We start from the raw sequence: 20,165 nt of genomic DNA, 5'->3' as shown, positions 1-20,165 counted from the left end.
TATGCAAAGTACAAAATACAGGTGTATGTGTGTTGTGTGCGCATTTGGCGCCAAAACAGAAATTTCACAGATTTTAAAAAAAAATAATAGCTTTTGCGTTCTTACCTTACGGATCCCTCCAGCTTCCCTACAAACCATGCTGGGCAGACGCTTATCTAATCAGCACTAGTGTATCCACCAACCAAGAGAAGGCTTACGGGGGATACCTTTCCGCCCTTTGCTGATAGATAAAGTCTGCGTAAACCTGCTAGGCTGCGGGTATAAGGTAGAACCGGACGATGCCACCAATTGATAATATCGATATTATCTTAAACCATAAAGCTATACCTCTAGATACACTTTTACCGTAGAGCCGCTATGGCCGCTGGACTGAATACACGCGCTACGCACTCTGTACGCTATTTGCGTACAGAGTCCCGTACGTGGTACGTACTTGGTGTACACACGCCGCGCTGAGTGTACAGAGTACGCACAGCACGTGCACACACATTCGATAACCTTTAACCCTTGTTAGTGTTACAATGCAATGATATTACACCTTAAACCCTTAGCAGCAATGTACTGCAACAATGTTGTACCTTAAACCTTAAGTAGCGCTGACGGTATAAAGTACACGCAGTGCGTACACCTTATCAATACTTATAAACCTTATACAGTTAAATACGCTTTAAACCCTTGCAGGAAAGTGAAGACACAACATTGATTTGTAGTTGAAACCACAGGGTTCTAAGGCCACCGTGGATTATTTCAAAAGGTAAAACAGTACAAATTATACACTACAGGCTAACAAGATAAATCTAAAACAGAGTAATGGCTACAGAGAATGTACATACGTGAGAATGTTTGCAAGCGCAACCCGGCCGGTCCTCCGCTAGTCAAGTAGAAAGCGTTCAGAGTCTTCTGACCGGCCAGGCAACAATGGGCTTTTTATACACAACTTACATACACAATACAATGGTCACTGTAATCTCATTGTCCATTGGACACAGAGATGTGTCTTTTCATTACAGGAGAGGTCATAGGTTGATTTGAAAAGATGGGCGATGTCGTTCCCCAACTGCTCTGGTGGGTGGTATCCACTGGATTCCCGCCGCATACATAATATACAGTAAATACAGTTAATATCTATATTCTACTTTTGCACATAACTATATGCTGGAACATGCGATCTTTCTCTAACCAACACTGGAATGTTACCCTTAAAATACCCTACAGCTGGATACTAGACATCACCTCCTAACCTTTATCTGACCCTTCCTATCATGCAAAGGCGAATCCCTTAGTCCTGGAACTGTTTAAACTGTAGATACTCGCTGATGTGGTGTAGGGGAACTATGGGTACAAAATACACTATTTGGGTTAAATATGTAATGTTCTAATAACCCTCTACGCGCTCACAAACTCCGCCGTAAATACCCATACCACGCGCATGATCGCAGGAACGATCCTACGCAAATTGCGGATATGTGCACACACGGCCGACTGAGTGCATGAGCAGCGGGCATGTGCATGGGGTTAGTACAGGGTATATGCATTACAATATTTTTCGACTTTGACAAAAGAAAAACAAACCCCTGTGCAAAATTCTGGTACTAATTAAGTGCTCATCATACAGCACTGTGCTACCCAGCCAATATAGATGGATATTATACAGTAATGAGCACCCTGCTTTGACTTCTTGCTTAATTAAGAAATATTTCCTTCTGTTTGGGCAGTTCATGAGAGGATTATTGTTCTCCCTCAAACCTCTCTCCTAACCTTGGAAAAGAAATCTATCATACATTACCTCAGGATAAGAAAATAAAATGGGAAACTCGAGCAGGCGACTGACAAGATAGGTTGCTATGGTTACTTAAGTTTTTGTTTTTTTTATTTTACTTTCCATTTGCAGCTGCAAACCACTAGAAACGTGTGATATCTGAATGAATATTATATCAAAGCGATTATGCTTCCTCTCGTTGAATAACAGACCTCCTGATTAACAATGTGTATTCATTTACAATTTCCAGGTCATATCCCTGTTTACTAGTGAAATATCTCACCGGCAATGTGAAGGTCAAGATGTACAAATTTCAGCAATCAGCTGTCATATACAACAAACACAAATTCACTTGTATGATTTATAGGATAGTGGTTGTGACTTTTTTTTATAGTTGACTGGTAGATATCATAGACGTAGAATTGTTTACATTGAGTTATAATATTATATACAGAATACAAATCTGTTAAAGATTTTCTCCCATATATTTGCAAAATAATATGACAATATGATAGAGGATTAATAATTACATCAACATTCTTATGTAACAAGTCATTAGGAATACAAGGCTGTATTCAGATATATGAACATAATACGATGTGGAGCAGTTTTGTTTGCCCCTGCATTAGTCCCACTGCACAAGTGTTGCCCATGGTATTACACCAGGGGTCGGAGTGAGGATTTATTCAAAATGTGAGTGACAGGCAGGGAGCATTTATGGGAGGTAACGGGGGAATGCGGACTCCAATGCAGACTCAATGCAACCGGTTTGGGTACGTGTCACAACTTGCGACTGCAATAATGTATGCAGTTACAATGGCTCCTGCGTCTTATTTCCGACAGCCATGTTGCACGACCGTGGGATTATTTTGAAAGCTGGTTATCGACCCTATTGCATCCGATTTCTGTGTCTTTGCAGTTTGCACACAAGCTACAGACCTGCGATGCCTCCAGTGAACATCTCAATACAAATCCCAGCGGCTGCAACATTTGCACATATCCACTGCATACTAAATTGCAGCTGCGACTGCATTTCCAAACATCTCTGAGTCAGGCCCACAATGTATTACAATGAACACAATTCTTCGAGGCTATGAAAGTGAAAGTGAACAATTGCATCCGTACAATGTGGTAAGTCAGAGATGGGACTAGAGTAGCTGGCTGCTGTCTACAAAAAGAGACTTTTGGAAAGATATAAAGTAGCAACCAATCAGCTCCTAACTGTTACAGGCAGGCCCACCATCAAGGGGGTGCTGCAGGCACAGCTGTCCCGGGCCCGGCCTCTCTAACAGAGAGGAGAGGGCCCGGCCAGCTCATGCCACCATCCGCCCGCCACTCTCCTCTGCCTCCTTTTCATGCCCGAGTTCTGACACTGTCACAGGAGGGGGAGGGGATGCTGCAAGCTTCAATTGTAAACGTCCCTTCCAAAATGGCCACCACCTCAGAGGAGACCGTTATTAAAGATACTAGAGAAGGCTTCTCTAGTATCTTTAATAACTGTCTCCTCTGAGGCGGCGGCAATTTTTTGGGGGGGCGTTTTCAATTGAAGCTTGCAGCATCCTCTCCTCCTCCTGTGACAGTGGCAGAACTCGGTCATGAAAAGGGGACAGAGCTACATGGAATGGAGGGGGCAGAACTACACGGGACAAGGCTGCTACCACAGGAGAATGATCTACAACAGCTCCTGCCAGCCTGTGATAGATAAGTTGAGGAAGGGTGAGTAAGAGAGAAAAAGTGCGTGTGTGTAAGTATGGGTATGTGTGCATGTGTGTGTGTGTGTGTGTGTGTGTGTGTGTGTGTGTGTGTGTGTGTGTGTGTGTGTGTTTGTGTGTGGTCATTATGTGTAAGTGGCGCTACTACTGTTGGCATGTATAAGCGGCATCCGCTACTGGGGGGCAGTTTGTGTATAAGCGGCACCGCTACTGGGGGGCATTATATGTGCATAAGCCGCACCACTACTGGGAGCATTATGTGTATAAGTAGCACCGCTACTGGGGGCTATAATATGGTGCAAGGGGCATAATATGGTGTTGCTCCATATGTGCACCTGATTTATTTATTTTTTAATATATTTTTATTTTTACTTTATATATTTATATATATATTTCTTTTATTTGTTTATTTTGTGGAAGGGGGGGACCTGCCTATTTTGTCAGTCCCGGGCCCCACAGTTTCGGATGGCAGCCCTGGTTACAGGCTGTGTTTGAAAAATGACAGAAGTTGGTTGGTTGGTTGGTTGGTTGGTTGGTTGGTTGGTACTTTGGGGTCTAGTATTAACCACTGGAGACAGATAAAGTGGACAGAGCTAAAGTACCAGCCAATCACATACCTCCCAACTGCCCCAATTCCAGCGGGACAGTCACTGTCCCATCCGTGGGTCACAGTGTCCCACGGGGGGAGGTTGGGAGAGCCAGTGATCACCGCTGCTCTGCATTGCAAAGCAGCTCGTGGTCACTGAATAGGTGCCGTGCGCATCTAAATAGTGCGGGGAGGTGAGAAGGCTGCTCAGCTGCGCAGGTGAATGCTGTGCACACCCCAAAATGACGAAAATGGGGGCGGTGTGGCAAACTCCCCCCTTCTGCCAAGGCCCCGTCACCTTTTTGGCCACGTCTCTGGTGTGGCAGGTTCCGATCCATCGGCTTCAAAAATTGGGAGGTATGCAATTAGCTCCTAACTGCCATGTCACAGGCTGTGTTTAAAAAGTGACTGGTAGGAGCTGATTGGTTGGTACTTCATCTCTGCAGCGTCTGACTGAGGCATGAAGGGCCCACCGGGGGGAAATGCAGTGGTAGGGACCCATGCTTAAAGGCTTGGGTAACCGTTAGCAAGTGCATGGTGTGGTTGCTTTGATAGATAGATAGATATATATATATATATAATGATGTAATATGTGTTCAGGGCACTGGTGTATTTATAATTGGTGCAGTGTGTGCGGTGCACACGGGCCCCTGAGTCCAGGGCGTCCACATCACACACCCTGCACCCATATATTTCATACTCATCTCTCTGGAGTCCCCCATTGGCGGCAGCTAGAGCACAAATCATCACCAGAATTATGGTGCGGCAGCCATTTTCCCAACGTTTTGCACATGCACAGTAGAGAAATCACCAGGAAAATGGGCACCTTGTCATTTTTCGAGAGATCTGCTCATGTGTATTAGAGTCGCACTGCCGGCTAGAGGGGAGTGGGCCTGGATGGAGGAGGTTGCACATGAGCAGGGTAGGATTGGCCCACAGGGATACAGAGGAGACCCACAGTGGGCCCTACTTTCTGGGCCCCCCACCTCAGGTTCCAGACTGGGCACTTGCCTTATACATTATACATATCTTACCTTACCTACTGCACAGGACTAGATTGTATTTTCTACAAGCACTCTCTAATGATTAGCCAAATCTCTGTAGTGGCTGGCCCTTTTTTAACTGCATTCCCCTGGTGGGACCTTCATGCACCAGTCCGACACTGCACACGGGCCTCCTCCTCTTTTTAATTGCCCCTGGCTGAGGGAATGAAAGTGTAGCTTTCAATGCCAAAACACCATCATCCATCCCTACGCAGCATTAATGCTGTATTTTGCCAAAGGCAGAAATCATGCCTTTCTCTCACTTATATGAACGTTTAGTCTGCCTGTACTCATTCACAAGCCCTTTGAATCACATCAAGGATTGATTACTGTATTATCATAGCAGCAAACAGAATCTCTACTAGTCACAAATATGCACAATGTAGTGTAAGCTTCACTTACATCTGAGTCAGTGGTGTGAGTGACACTGTAATAAGTTTCAGAATGTGAAGGGGACATAAAGCTATGAAGCACACTCATTTCTGATTATACAAAATTGGATTTACTTTGCCAAGGTAGGGTTTTTTTACTATGGTGGAACCCAAGTATTCTAGCATCATTTATTCTACTCGTTATATTACATGATCATATAGTACAATATACAAGTGAGGCTCATATATGTATAAACTCCTGTAAATAACATTTCTATAAACTCTGAATTTTTATGTCATACCACCAGCATTCACTAATAAACCTTGTGTAGTATAAGGAATAATGCACCCTACAGTAAATGACTGCAGAACTCCTCAATGTATTCTAATATCCATATAATTTACAGTAAGGATTGCATTATCAGATAAGTGCCACATATGTGCAAGTGAATATAGCAATAGATAAAGTGATCCTTGCAATAGTGATTTAGCTTCGGAGGTGGTGACACAGCAGAGTGATGTTTTCTCATCTGCGTATGCGTCCTGATTTTGCTTGCAGAGTTGCAGTAGCAGAAAAGTAAGGAGCATTATTAGAAGGGGACTGGGAGGTAACGGAGGGGTGACTAATAAGACACATGGAGATGTTGGACCTTATAGGTTGTTGCAGGTGTATCACTGATAGTGGTTGTACACAAAGATGCACAGTCACTCACATAGGAGGCCATACAGAGGAACTACACCTATCATAGGGCTGCTGCAAGCTTTGATGGTGCAGCCAACGGTCCATCTAAAGATTAACACTTGGTAATACAGCGTTTATAGACACTGTCAGTGGGTGCCTCACTCCTTGCACAATCGGATGTATGGATGTACACCAGAGAAGAGCTTTGTAGTGGCATTTGCATAAAGCTGCAGCAAAAGATGCAAGAATGACTGCAACTGTATCTGACTTAGGGTTCTATTTACTAAGTCTTGTATGGAGATAAAGTGGACGGAGATAAAGTCCCTGGCAATCAGCTCCAAACTGCCATATCACAGCCTGGGTTTGAAAAATGTCAGGAGCTGATTGGCTGGTACTTTATCTCAATTCACTTTATCTCTGTCCAAGTCATAGTAAATAGGCCCCTTAGAATCAGGTATTGAAGGGGAGATGTACTAAGCAGTGATAAGAGTAGAGAAGTTAGCCGGTGGAGAAGTTGCCCATGGCAACCATCAGCTGCTCTGCATAATTTTATAGAATACAAATGATAAATGTTACTTCAATGCTGATTGGTTGCCAGGTGATGGCAGGAGGCATGTGCACTCAGGAGGAAGTCTATCTCCATAGGTACTAGCTGCTTTGGGTTGAGCTATGTGATTTGCTGTAGGCAGGGTGCCCATTTGTGCCATGATCTCACAGAAAGATGCAGTTGTCATCAAGCATGTGGCTTACATGAATGCCCGCTCTGCATTTACATACATGCCTTATCTGCAGGCAGAGGCGGATTGGCCATAGGGTTTACAGGGAAGATTCCCGGTGGGCCGACGCACCCGTGGGGCCTGTTTTGTTTGTGGACATGTGGTCCTTTTTATAGACATAATTAATAAGATGCTAAATAATTTGTATATATGAAAATGACTTTGCCACTTAGCCTGTGATTGCAGATGATCTAGTGTATGCTCTGTCTGCCTGCTTGGCTGACATTAAGATTGAGTGAATAGTGATTGGGATACGATTAATGCAATAAGCAAGAAAATATATCTTTCTAAAGAAGGATATAGTTTCCTAAATTCTGAAGGTGTATCATATAATGTGCTCATAACATTTAATTTTATTTCTTTTTAACTTCCCCCCTTGATGCTGGACATGCCCACTATCTGGAAAGTCTTGGGGGGGAGGGTGCTGCTGCCATGGCCCATGGCTAGACCTTACACCTCTGGTGCTGCCCATGTGGGGCCACTAGTACAAATTTTTCCAGGGCCACTTTTTGTTCCCAATCCGCCCCTGTCTGCAGGTAACACAGAGTCAGTCGGAAGTGTAACTGCGTCTGGTGCACCAGGGATAAACTGATAATGATGACTGGTACTACACCAAGCAGACGGACAGCAAAGGTCCACCCGCAGGGATGCATAGAATACAGCATAAAGGCAAATATACCCATTTATTCCCATGTGTGCAATGTCTGTGTAATTGTGGCTGACTTGCACTGGCCCTTAGGCTGAGAGAAAGGGTACCTAGACATTATACTTTATATATCCTACTTACTGATGTCTGGGTTACATGGCTTTAATGTTATTTTTAAACATAGAAAATGCAGAAAATGTATAAGCTGCAACTACTATGACAACACATACTGTACATTTATGGTAACTAGGATGTTCACGTCTCTTAGTTACTTTCCCCTCAAGTGATTTCTGCAGGCAGGAAAGCTAAGAATTCTCGCACACTGAGTGACCTTTGCAATAGCAGTAAGATCTCTCAGAATAATAAAAGAACACTGGGTTCCGGAGAAGTTAAGCTCTATGTGAGATTTTCCAAAAAATGCTCCCTACTCCCATCTCCAACAGTCAGGTTTTATTCTGTGCTAAGGTCACGACAGACTTCTTGTTTTCTTTTGAACATCATCTTAAAGAACACTGCTTTGTAATGAATAGAATATGCAGAAATGTGCTTTGCAGATCACATATAGTAGGAAGGAAGATATGTGTGTCCACTGTATAGGACCATTATACACAGACAGAAATAAATACAGAGAAGCACTTACTATATTCCAGCAGCAAAAAATTGTTTATGATGCCAGTCACCTGAACAGAGTATACACTAGCCTTCACCTTGCTAGGGACTGGCAATGTGGGACATATAAATAAGTCCCAGAATTCATAGCACATAACCATTTTCTAATATCTTTTTATTTTTTTTATTTTTTTTAATTTCAGTCATTTTTATTTAGGATTTTATCGACAAAGATATAAAGAAAAGGGAGGGGAAATTAAAAAAGGGGGATCTACAATAATACATATTTTTAATGCATATGACCTGCAGGAATTTTAGCAACAGTAACTACAAGTGTTGTTCTTTTCTATGCATAATGGCTACAAAGTTACTGTTAGCTAATCAGAGCTCTAACACTGCTGGCAATAGCCTGTGGGTATTTCTGTTACTGCTATTAAATGTAGTGTTTTATGGGATAGCCAGTACATTCTGGGGTGGATATTTGCACTTTCATGTTCACTACCTTCTATCTATAATTAAGACTATGGTGCTTGTTTCCATAGATGAATTGAGACTAACATGACATCAGTGCTAGGTGAATTTGCTTCATAAAGTTTAGATTTTCCATACTGTATGTACTGTGCTGTGAGTCACTACTACATGTATGCTGAGTCACATTGTGAGACAATAATCTGATTCTGTGCTCCCAATCTATCTTGCAATGTCATTAACTGCACATGTTGTCAGCGTCAGACTGGGGCATTGTCAGTAGGGTTCTAACTGGGGCTGGTGATTCCAAGCTGGTTTGAAGGCGGACTCTCCGGGATGGAAGTGGGTGGGCTGGACCAAGTTCTTATTGTCCTCAAAGGTGTTGGTTGAAACAGGATTTACTGGACTGAGTTCAGGCTGGGAGATGGTCTCTCCGGGATGGAAGCGAGCTGGCTGTATAAAGTTCCTTCGCATGTAGTGTATTATATTTGAGAGCAAAGATAAAGAAATGGAGGACGGTGCCAGATCACCTGGTCCGAGATGGTCACACCGGGAGGTGCGAGGGCACCAGTATACCGTGATCTGGGTCTGAGCCGAACTCTCGCAGGTTGGAACAGCAACGGAGGCATCAGAAGCGGAGCGGTGTCGGCAGTTGGACTTACGGGCTATGAATATATAAATTTAGACAAGCGGAGACCCTGATAATGAGACTGCAAGGACTACAGGAACCAGGGACAAGTATTACTCTGGAAACTGGGAGCACAGAGCACTAGCATGCAGACTAGACTGCAGCAGACATTGCACTGGCGTCAGAATGCCCCAGGATGCTCCCAGAAATACCCTGTCTTCTCCTGGGATTGGTGCAGCTGGAATTACCTGGAACAAGCCTCTGATTGGTTCCCCAGATCATGTGTCATAACCAAAATGGCGGGACCTTGTCCACATGGAGCTTCTCCTGCTGTCAGCTTGCCCCCTCCTGCCTCCCGGACTCCTGCCGCACACCAGCCACAGCTCCCTCTAGCCACCTCCGCCCGATATAGCGCTGCAGAGTGTGAGTCCACAGCGCCCGGATGGGAAAGCGCCAGCTCTCGCTGGCCGTGACAGGCATTAAGGGGAACGCAGTGGTAGGGGCCCATAATTAGGGGAGTGGCAAGCCTCTAGAGGGGGTGTGGCCTACAAACATAGAGCTTGGCTAACCATTAGCGTGTGCATGGTCTGGGCCCCTTGATAAATATAATCCATGCATGATACTGTAATAGATTAATATCAGCAATGCACTGTAGACAATACACCATAGTCCTGTACAGTATAATGTAACATATGTATAATTCAGGTCTAGAACCTGATCTTTAGAGGAGGAGGTGGGCCCACAGCCAATGGGGCCCACCAGGGGGTTCCCATGCAACCCTGTGAGCAAGTCCAAGCCTGCATGTTTTGGATTGTACTGTATATCTGGGCCAGATTTCCACTCACAAGTGAATCTATCCGCTTCTCCCAGTGTCTCCATAGAAGTGTAATGTATTTTTACTCTAGAAACAATTCTCATAAAGTTTATTTTTTATCAGTTAAATCTACATTTTTTGTCAGTAAAATGTTATTAATGTGCAAGGTACAAATAGGTCTGTAAATGCTGTTATAGTCCTAAAATAAAGGTAAAATATCAATCAATTATTCCTAATAGTGACTGTATATTATACAGTAACTACTGTATCACACACTCGACTTTGTTAGACTACTATGCGTCACTTTCCAAGGTTACGGATCATTTTTGTTTCTGTCTAGGTATGGAAAAAGCTGTTATTTGGACTGTGCTTTTTCCACACACTTGTGCAGGAGAGGCGCACATATGGATCACTTGGTTGGAACATACCCTATGAATTCAATGACTCGGATCTAAAAATCAGTGCTAAACAACTCCAGGTATTGTATGCCAGACTGTCTCTTTATATTATAACCTTTATTTTATTGCAAGTAGTGGTAGAAAACATTGTTAATTTAATCCATCAGTTGATCCACCTCTGACCCTTATTAGATTTAGGGGGAAATTCAGACCTGATCGCTTTCTCACAGCCTGCGAGCAGGTCCGAAATGCGTATGCAATGCGCAGGCGCGGTGGACCGCAGCAACGGGGATCGATGCATAGCGATGGGATGGTGCGAGAAAAGCGATCACACGGGCGATCGCAAGGTGACTGACAGGAAGAGGGCGTTTGTGGGTGGCAAATGAACGTTTTCAGAGAGTGTCTGGAAAAACGCAGGCGTGTCCAAGTGTTGGAACTGAGGGTGTCTGATGTCAATTCCGGTCCTGGACAGGCTGAAGTGATCGCAGCGGCTAAGTAAGTCCTGGGCTGTGCAGAGACTGCACAAAATCAGTTTGTGCAGCTCTGCTACCCAAGAGTTTGCGCACCTGCACAGCTAAAATACACTCCCCCAGTGGGTGGTGACTATGTGATCGCAGGGCTGCAAAAATCGCTGCCCAGCAATCAGGTCTGAATTACCCCCTTAGTGTTATCTGCTGATCTAGAGAAACACTGTCTAGTGACAGAGAAGCCATCAACACAAGGATGGAGGTCTTAGCTGCGAGAGGTTATTTAAAACATAGGGGGTAATTCAGAGTTGATCGTAGAGGTGCTAAATTTAGCACATATACGATCACTTTCACATACATGTGGGGGGACGCCCAGCACAGAGCAAGCCCGCCCCACATGTCTGGCTCTGCCCAGCCGCACAGGTACAAAAGCATCGCACAGCGGCAATGCTTTTGTACCTGATGAGTAGCTCCCTACCAATGCAGCTCCTGCACGCTGGCAGGGAGCTTCTCACCGCATCCTGGGTCGCAGCGGCTGCGTGTGACATGCAATTGCCGCGGCCCGTTCCCAATGGTCCGGCCACATGTCCGTTGTCCAGACTGCACCCCGCCAATGGCATTCTAACACCGTTGGCACGCCCCCTCCCGCCCCGCCACTGCCTTTGCCTGTCAATCTGGCAGAGGCGATCGTAGCCCAGAGATTCTGATAGCATCTCACTGGGCTCCTGGGGTATGCATGCGCAGTGTGGCCACTGCGCGTGCACACTCCACAAAAAGATTCAGACTGCGATAGTCTGAATTACCCCCATAGTTGCGGCTGGCAGAACACAGCAGGGAAGTGTATTAACTCACCTAGTGTCCGGGACAGACTGGCTTTCTGCCACTGACAGCAATTTCTCACTGCTGTCAAGCAATCGTCAAGGTGGGGAAGAAGAGGTAAACTAATGTTTTTTTCCTGACCTAGTGACAAAACCCTGACAAAATGTGTTTCACTTTCACACAATAAAATATTCAGTATTTTGGGAGTTAAATGCTACTATCTAAATCATCTGCAAATATTTGAAGCAAGCAGCAATTCCAGTAAAATAGATTTTGATTGAAAATGCCCTGGAGATAGAAAAATGAACCTACAGTATACAGAAGACTTTTTTTTTTTTTTTTTTTTAGAAAGTTTAGAAATATGTTAGTTTGTATATTATTCAATTACACAAAACTGGTATCTATCTATCTATCTATCTATTTATCTATCTATCTATCTATCTATCTATCTATCTATCTATCTATCTATCTATCTATCTAATCTCTGCTCTTAATAATATTAATGTAATGCCTAGTTAGATATTGCCATCTAGTGGTGGTGAAATTAATTACAATAAGAAAAAATAATTTATAGACAACAAAACAAAAAAGGAAACCTATACACTTACAGGCAAACTGTAAAATTCAGGAATTGACACAGTGTTTGGACTTTAGCAATTTCTAACATGTTTTTATGGAGCAAAAGCAATGCAGTTATATGAACTGCTCTCCACTGTATCACCTGTGTCTTTTCCCAATTGCTCTCTCTCTCTCTCTACACACTTGAATCCTTTTCCTAATAATTAGGCATGTTTCCCTGTCCCCAACCCTCCCTAAATCAGAGCCGTTGATCCATTTTTTATGTAGCGGAACTTGGGGTGGAGGGATGCAGGTGGCAATTTGCATGCAGAAGCTGCAAGAGAGGTTGTGGCTACATACCCAATTGCTGTCTGCCAGAGGACTTTGGGACCAGCCCCGGCCATCATGAAGTGGACGGTGCCTGAGTCTGCATGATGTCTATGCAGAGTGGCTCAGCAGCTATGTGCATTTGCGAAGGGGGTTCACCAATATTGTTGCGCCTAGGGGTGACCTGGCCCTTAAATATGACTCTGATGGAGAGGAAATAGGTGCGTGCACACTTTTACTCACATAAAGAATTATTGTGGTTCTCATGATTTTAGGGCTAATAAATCATCCGTATACTGTGTTGTTTTATAGTGTTTTGGACCGGTTTAGTGTACCATTTGTGAATTACATGACTTTAAACCTTACAGCACAGATTACATACATTTGTATGGCATGTAGTAGAAAACAAATCACAAATGCCACAAATCACACAGCATACATGCACAGTGAGGGCCAATGGTGGTCATTCCAAGTTGTTCGCTAGCTGCTTTCGGTTACAGCGCGGCGATTAGGTAAAAAAAGCGGCATTTCTGCACAAGCGTATGGTGCGCAATGCGCACGCACAACGTACTTTCACACAAGACTATGCAGTTTCACACAAGGTCTAGCGATGCTTTTCAGTCGCACTGCTGGCCGCAGAGTGATTGACAGGAAGTGGGTGTTTCTGGGTGGTAACTGACCGTTTTCGGGGAGTGAGTGAAAAAACGCAGGCGTGTTGGATAAAAACGCAGGCGTGCCTGGGGAAATGGGGGAGTGGCTGGCCGAACGCAGGGTGTGTTTGTTACGTCAAAACAGGAACTAAATAGTCTGAAGTGATCGCAAGGTAGGAGTAGGTCTGCAGCTACTCAGAAACTGCTTGATAAAATTTAGACGCCGCTCTGCGATCCTTTCGGTCGCACTTCTGCTAAGCTAAGATATACTCCTAGAGGGCGGCGGCTTAGCGTTTGCACTGCTGCTAAAAGCAGCTAGCGAGCGATCAACTCGTAATGAGGGCCAATGTGTGCCGTGATTAGTGAATACCTGTAAATATTTGCAATTAGAACAATAAATGTAATTTTGCAGTGTGTTTATGATCAAATTAGAACTAATTCAGTACAAACTTGATAACACTTTATTCTTGTGATATGTGACACTTAATAATATTGTGACTGTATTTGCACTCTTGACCATGAAAAACTTAATAAAAACAGTTTGCATAAAAACACAAATTAGAAATAATTAATGAAAAGATTTGTCTAATATCTTGTAGTGGTTCATCAATGATTACAAAGAAACTCCTTTTGATGCCGTCATTTATCTTACTGGGGAATGCAACTATGGAGGGAGAGTAACAGATGATCACGACAGGCGTCTTCTTATGAGCTTGCTGGACACATTCCTTTGTGTCTCTGTAATTACTGAAGACCATTACACATTTTCTCCCAGTGGAAAATATTTTGCTCCGAAAAATGGTACCCATGACAGTTACATGGAATACATAAAAAGCCTTCCCCTCAACGCTGAGCCAGAGGTATATGGTCTCACAATAAACCTGGTAGATGTCAATCTGTATTACAGCTTATTAAATAAAAGCAATTCTGAAAAAAAAAAAATCTCCTGCTTAGTGTTACTAATTAAGATTGAACGATACTGTCAAAGGATGCAACACATTCAGAACAATGTGGTTCACATTTTATAATATACTGAAACATATTTTCACCAGGTCATATTTTCAATTGTATGTTATTATTGTCTTTATTGGGGATGCAGTTAATTTGCCGGCAGTCGGGATGCCGGCAGATAGGATACCTACGCCAGAATCCCCACTGCTGACAATACCGGCAGCCGGAAACCTGGCTCACCGGGGCTATTCCCACTCGTGTTTTCAAGACACCCATAGAGTGGGAATAGAACCCGTGGCGAGCGCAGTGAGCCCGCAATGGGACTCTTTGTGCTTGCCCTGCTGCCGGCATACTGACGGCCAAGATGCTGTTGTCAGTTTACTGACGGCCAGCATCCCAACCATCGGTAAATCATACTGATCACCTTTATTGTGGTGTCACAATAAATTTAGACAAGCAATTATAGATCAATATTTTTAACAGTATAAAGAAGTTGTAACACTAGTGCAAAGCAAAAAAGCTGGTGTTGCCAATAGAAACCAATAAAATCTTATTTTATTTAACCTGTTCTTGAAAGTGGCATTCTGATTGGTTGAGTAACAGCACCTTTTCCTTTGTACCAACTGTCATAAATTTTCCTGAATGAGTATTTTGATAAATCTAAGACAGTTGGACATTTCTTTGAAGCACGAGCATTGGTGCCTAATAAAAGCGTGCTGGGAGATGCCTACTTTTCACTGAAACTGACCTGACCAATACTCTCTGACAGCTTTTTACATTTAATGCCACTTATGTTACTTCTATAACATTTCAATTCAGAATCTATTCATGATCATTTCTTAATACCCTGTTCCCACATTTCACAGTGTGTATGCTGAGTGTAACATACAGTACATGTATATTATGTAGGTATTTGGACTCCATGTGAATGCAAATATCACCAGAGAACAGAAAGAGACTGAAGAATTATTTGATGGAATACTAACAACTTTACCTAAACAGGTACTGAATGCATGTGAAACCAATTTTAATACCATGCTATGTATTACAGTCAGATACTCAAACGAAATACATATGTAATCCCAGCCGGTAGGATGCCGACTGTCAGTATCCCGACAACGGCAACCCACCTGCCAGAATGCCGGCAGCGAGGCGAGCACTATGAGTCCCCTTGCGAGCTTGCTGCGCTCGCCATGCTGCGGGCTCAGTTGCTCACTGCGCTTGCCACAGGATTTATTCCCATTCTCTGGGTGTCTTGCACACCCAGGAGTGGGAATAGCCCCTGTGAGCCGGTATTCCGGCTGTCGGCATTGCTGGCTGTCGGTATTTTGGCATCGGTATCCTGAGCGCCGGGATACCGACGGCTGGCAAATTGATTGCCTCACCCTTAAACATGCAATTCTCTTTCTGGCACAGGGCACCAAAAAGTCTAGTTACGGCTCTGAAGTGGCAGTTAGGAAGCTGATTGGCTGGTCATTTATCACTCTTTATCCATCTCCACTTTGGGTGTCATTCCGAGTTGATCGCACGCTGCCGATTTTCGCAGCGCAGCGATCAGGTTACTACTGTGCATGCGTATGCACTGCAATGCGCACGCGCGTCGTACGGGTACAAACAGCATCGTTGCTAGGCAATGCTTCTAGCGACGAATCCATTTGCATGGGTGATCGCAAGGAGATTGACAGAAAGAGGGCGTTTATGGGTGTGAACTGACCGTTTTCTGGGAGTGGTAGGGAAAATGCAGGCGTGTCCAGGCATTTGCAGGGCGGGCGTCTGACGTCAATTCCGGGACCGGACAGGCTGAAGTGATCGCAAGGGCTGAGTAAGTTCAGAGCTACTCTGAAATTGCTAAAAACTTTTTCATCCCGCTCGGCTGCACATGCGATCGCACACTTGCAAAGCAAAAATACACTCCCCCGGGGCGGCGACTATGCGTTTGCACGGCTGCAAAAGTAGCTAGCGAGCGATCAACTCGGAATGAGGGCCTTGTTAAGGCTTTGTACATTTGGGCCTGAATCTCTTGACTGGATTACACAAGAGTTTAACTCTCATCCTGCTGACTGTATGTCTACATATGGTTTAAAGTACTAAGTGGGCTAGTTTGTGCCATTGCATTTTCCGCACCATTTATATTAGACAAACCGAAATGATTGCAGAGAAGTATGGTATGATTGTAAAAAAATGTTCAGCCCAGGGGATGGGGGTATGTAAAATTGTTGATAAAGAGGAAGCTTCTTTTATTTGCACTGGGTAACACTTACCTGTAGCAGATATATTTGGCTGGTTAGCCCTTGTTAACCAGTCAAATATGCCAGATGCTATAGCTTCAAACTCTGCAGTCCCAGGAAAAAACTGTTTCAGTGTGCTGCTCCCTGGGCTCAGCACTTGTTCACAGTGCACTGGCTACCGTGGCATGCCTTATCCCCAATAGGACATGCTACATCTGTAAGCCACTAGCCTGGCATGGCCAAGCCAGTCTTGTCTTTCCCTGAAATGGCCACATCTGATGCAATCAGTCAGAAACACAGACTGGGCAACTGCTGGAAGATTATTTGCCAATCTCCGAGAGACCTCCTGGCCCCTGGTCCTTCCTTGTTCCCTCCCCCAGTACCTACTGTGCAGCTGATCACTGCTGGAAAACGTGAAATCACAATTTTTTAAATAAAGTTGTGTTGGATATATTTTTAATAGATATTCTTAACGTAATTCAATCCTAAAAAAAAAAATTCTGAGCGCTTTTTGGAAAAAATATTAGACAGTTCAGTGGTTAATAAGGTTTGAAAATCATGTAGACAATGTACATGTATTTAGCCCTCTAAGAACTGTTTCATGTTTATGGGGTTGGTATGTATGACTGATGATGCTAATAGTGTGTGTGTGTGTGTGTGTGTGTGTGTGTGTGTGTGTGTGTGTGTGTGTGTGTGTGTGTGTGTGTGTGTGTGTGTGTGTGTGTGTGTGTGTGTGTGTGATGTTTTTGACAATAAAGAATATCAAAACAAAATATTTTAAAAGTCTGTTAATCAATTAAAATTATGTCCTATTTATTTTATTTTTTTAACTTTTTGGTATGTGCGACTCCAAGGGCTAGATTCGGTTCCAGTTAGCCACTGTACTTACCATGGGTTTGTAGCCTCTGGTTTTAACGCCCAGAGCTATACAGGTTGAGTCTCCCTTATCCAAAATGCTTGGGACCAGAGGTATTTTGGATATGGGATTTTTCCGTATTTTGGAATAATTGCATACCATAATGAGATATCATGGTGATGGGACCTAAATCTAAGCACAGAATGCATTTATGTTACATATACACCTTATACACACAGCCTGAAGGTAATTTTAGCCAATATTTTTTGTAACTTTGTACATTACACAAAGTGTGTCTACATTCACACAATTCATATATGTTTCATATACACCTTATACACACAGCCTGAAGGTTATTTAATACAATATTTTTAATAACTTTGTGTATTAAACAAAGTTTGTGGACATTGAGCCATCAGAAAACAAAGGTTTCACTATCTCACTCTCACTCAAAAAAGTCTGTATTTCGGAATATTCCGTATTTCGGAATATTTGGATATGGGATACTCAACCTGTACAATCACAAGCCTGTTTCCTCAGACGTTAAGTCTGCAGCTAATGCATGTTAACACATTGGGCATAATTCAGGGGAGTGGATCACCAAGTCGACAATGTTTAGGTCGACAGTCACTAGGTCGACAGGGTTGGAACGTTGACACGGTTTCTAGGTCGACATGTGCTAGGTCGACAGGTCAAAAGGTCGACATGAGTTTTTTGGGGGGTTTGTGTCGTTTTCTGCGTACAGTGCCCGGGAAGCCGAATTAGTGCACTGTGTCCCCTCGCATGGCTCGCTTTGCTCATCATGCTTCGGGCAAGGCAGATTACCGTTCCAATCGTAGTCCACGTGGATTGTTAAGTATAAAAAAGTTCGACCTAGTGACTGTTGACCTATAATGGTCGGCCTAAACATTGTCGACCTAGCACACGGTACGAGCTGAAATTCACATTGAAGCACACTGAATGAGACGAAATTCACATTGTAGCACACTGAATGAGACGAAATTCACATTGTAACACACTGAATGAGCCGAAACTGACATTGGATCACACTGAATGAGCCGAAACTCATATTGTAGCACACTGAATGAGCCGAAATTCACCTTGTAGCACACTGAATGAGCCGAAACTGACATTGGAGCATACTGAATGAGCCGAAACTCATATTGTAGCACAATGAATGAGCCGAAATTCACCTTGTAGCATACTAAATGAGCCAAAATTCACCTTGCAGCACACTGAATGAGCCGAAATTCCCATTGTAGCACACTAAATGAGCCGAAATTCACATTGTAGCACACTGAATGAACCGAAATTCCCCTTGTAGCACACTGAATGAGCCAAAATTCACCTTGTAGCACACCGAATGAGCCGAAATTCACATTGTAGCACACTGAATGAGCCGAAATTCACCTTGTACAACACTGAATGAGCCGAAATTCACCTTGTAGCACACTGAATGAGCCGAAATTCACATTGTAGCACACTGAATGAGCCGAAATTCACATTGTAGCACACTGAATGAGCTGAAACTGACATTGTAGCACACTAAATGAGCCAAAATTCACATTGTAGCACACTGAATGAGCCGAAACTGACATTGGAGCACACTGAATGAGCCGAAACTCATATTGTAGCACGCTGAATGAGCCGAAATTCACATTGTAGCACACTGAATGAGCCGAAATTCACCTTGTAGCATACTGAATGAGCCGAAATTCACATTGTAGCACACTGAATGAGCCGAAATTCACATTGTAGCACACTGAATGATCCGAAATTCACATTGTAGCACACTGAATGAGCTGAAATTCACATTATAGCACACGGTACGAGCCGAAATTCACATTATAGCCACTGAATGAGCCGAAATTCACATTATAGCCACTGAATGAGCCGAAATTCACATTGTAGCACACTGAATGAGCCGAAATTCACATTGTAGCACACTAAATGAGTCTAAATTCACATTATAGCACACTGAATGAGCCAAAATTCACATTGTAGCACACTGAATGAGCTGAAATTGGGACAGCAGGGACAGCCAGAGTGACGACAGGGAGAGCGACAGTGATGACAGGGAGAGAGACAGTGACGACAGGGAGAGAGAGTGACGACAGGGAGAGAGAGTGACAACAGGGAGAGAGACAGTGATGACAGCAGAGAGACAGTGATGACAGGGAGAGAGAGTGACGACAGGGAGAAAGACAGTGATGATAGGGAGAGAGAGTGACGACAGGGAGAGAGACAGTGACGACAGGGAGAGACAGTGACAACAGGGAGAGTGACAACAGTGACGACAGGGAGAGTGACGACAGTGATGACAGGGAGAGTGACGACAGGGAGAGTGACGACAGTGACGACAGGGAGAGTGATGACAGTTATGACAGGGAGAGTGACAACAGTGACAGCAGGGGAACATTACCTCACTTGTTGCTGGCAGCGGTGAGCAGTGGGCTGCTGGCAGCGTCGGGCGGCTAGTGGCTGGTAGCGGGCGGCAGGGTGGCGGGCGGCTGGTGAGCGGCGTGCGCGGACGGCTGGCGGCGGTGAGCGGCTGTGAGCTACTACAGTGCTCTACACAGCCGCCGGCTGCCGCGCAGGGACGGGGAGCACCATGTGCAGCAGGATGGCCACTTCCCTCGCCTCCTGCTGCACTTTCATGTGCTCATTTTCGGGTCAGTGGAAGAAGTGGCGGTACACCATACCGCCGTATACCGCCCCACTTCGACCACTATATATATATATATATATATATATATATATATATCACACACACATATATATGAATGGATGGAGACAGGAATATAATTGCAGTGCTGA

The 20,165-nt window shown here is 44.0% G+C and overlaps 1 protein-coding gene across 1 annotated transcript in view; it reads left to right on the top strand.

The window, feature by feature from the left end:
- The window catches only part of LOC134934622 (dynein axonemal heavy chain 3-like), a 1,803,147-nt gene that overhangs the window by 1,758,684 nt on the left and 24,298 nt on the right, over nucleotides 1-20,165 (top strand). The window contains exons 72-74 of the mRNA XM_063930015.1: nucleotides 10,435-10,572; nucleotides 13,913-14,173; nucleotides 15,174-15,266. Coding sequence (XP_063786085.1) covers nucleotides 10,435-10,572; nucleotides 13,913-14,173; nucleotides 15,174-15,266 — 492 coding nt within the window. The remainder of the gene's footprint in view (nucleotides 1-10,434; nucleotides 10,573-13,912; nucleotides 14,174-15,173; nucleotides 15,267-20,165) is intronic.

Source organism: Pseudophryne corroboree, chromosome 6 (genome assembly GCF_028390025.1).
Source record: "Pseudophryne corroboree isolate aPseCor3 chromosome 6, aPseCor3.hap2, whole genome shotgun sequence".
In the NCBI taxonomy this organism is placed as follows: Eukaryota; Metazoa; Chordata; class Amphibia; order Anura; family Myobatrachidae; genus Pseudophryne; species Pseudophryne corroboree.
Note: the sequence above shows the minus strand (reverse complement) of the source record. Positions and strands in the feature narration are given on the sequence as shown.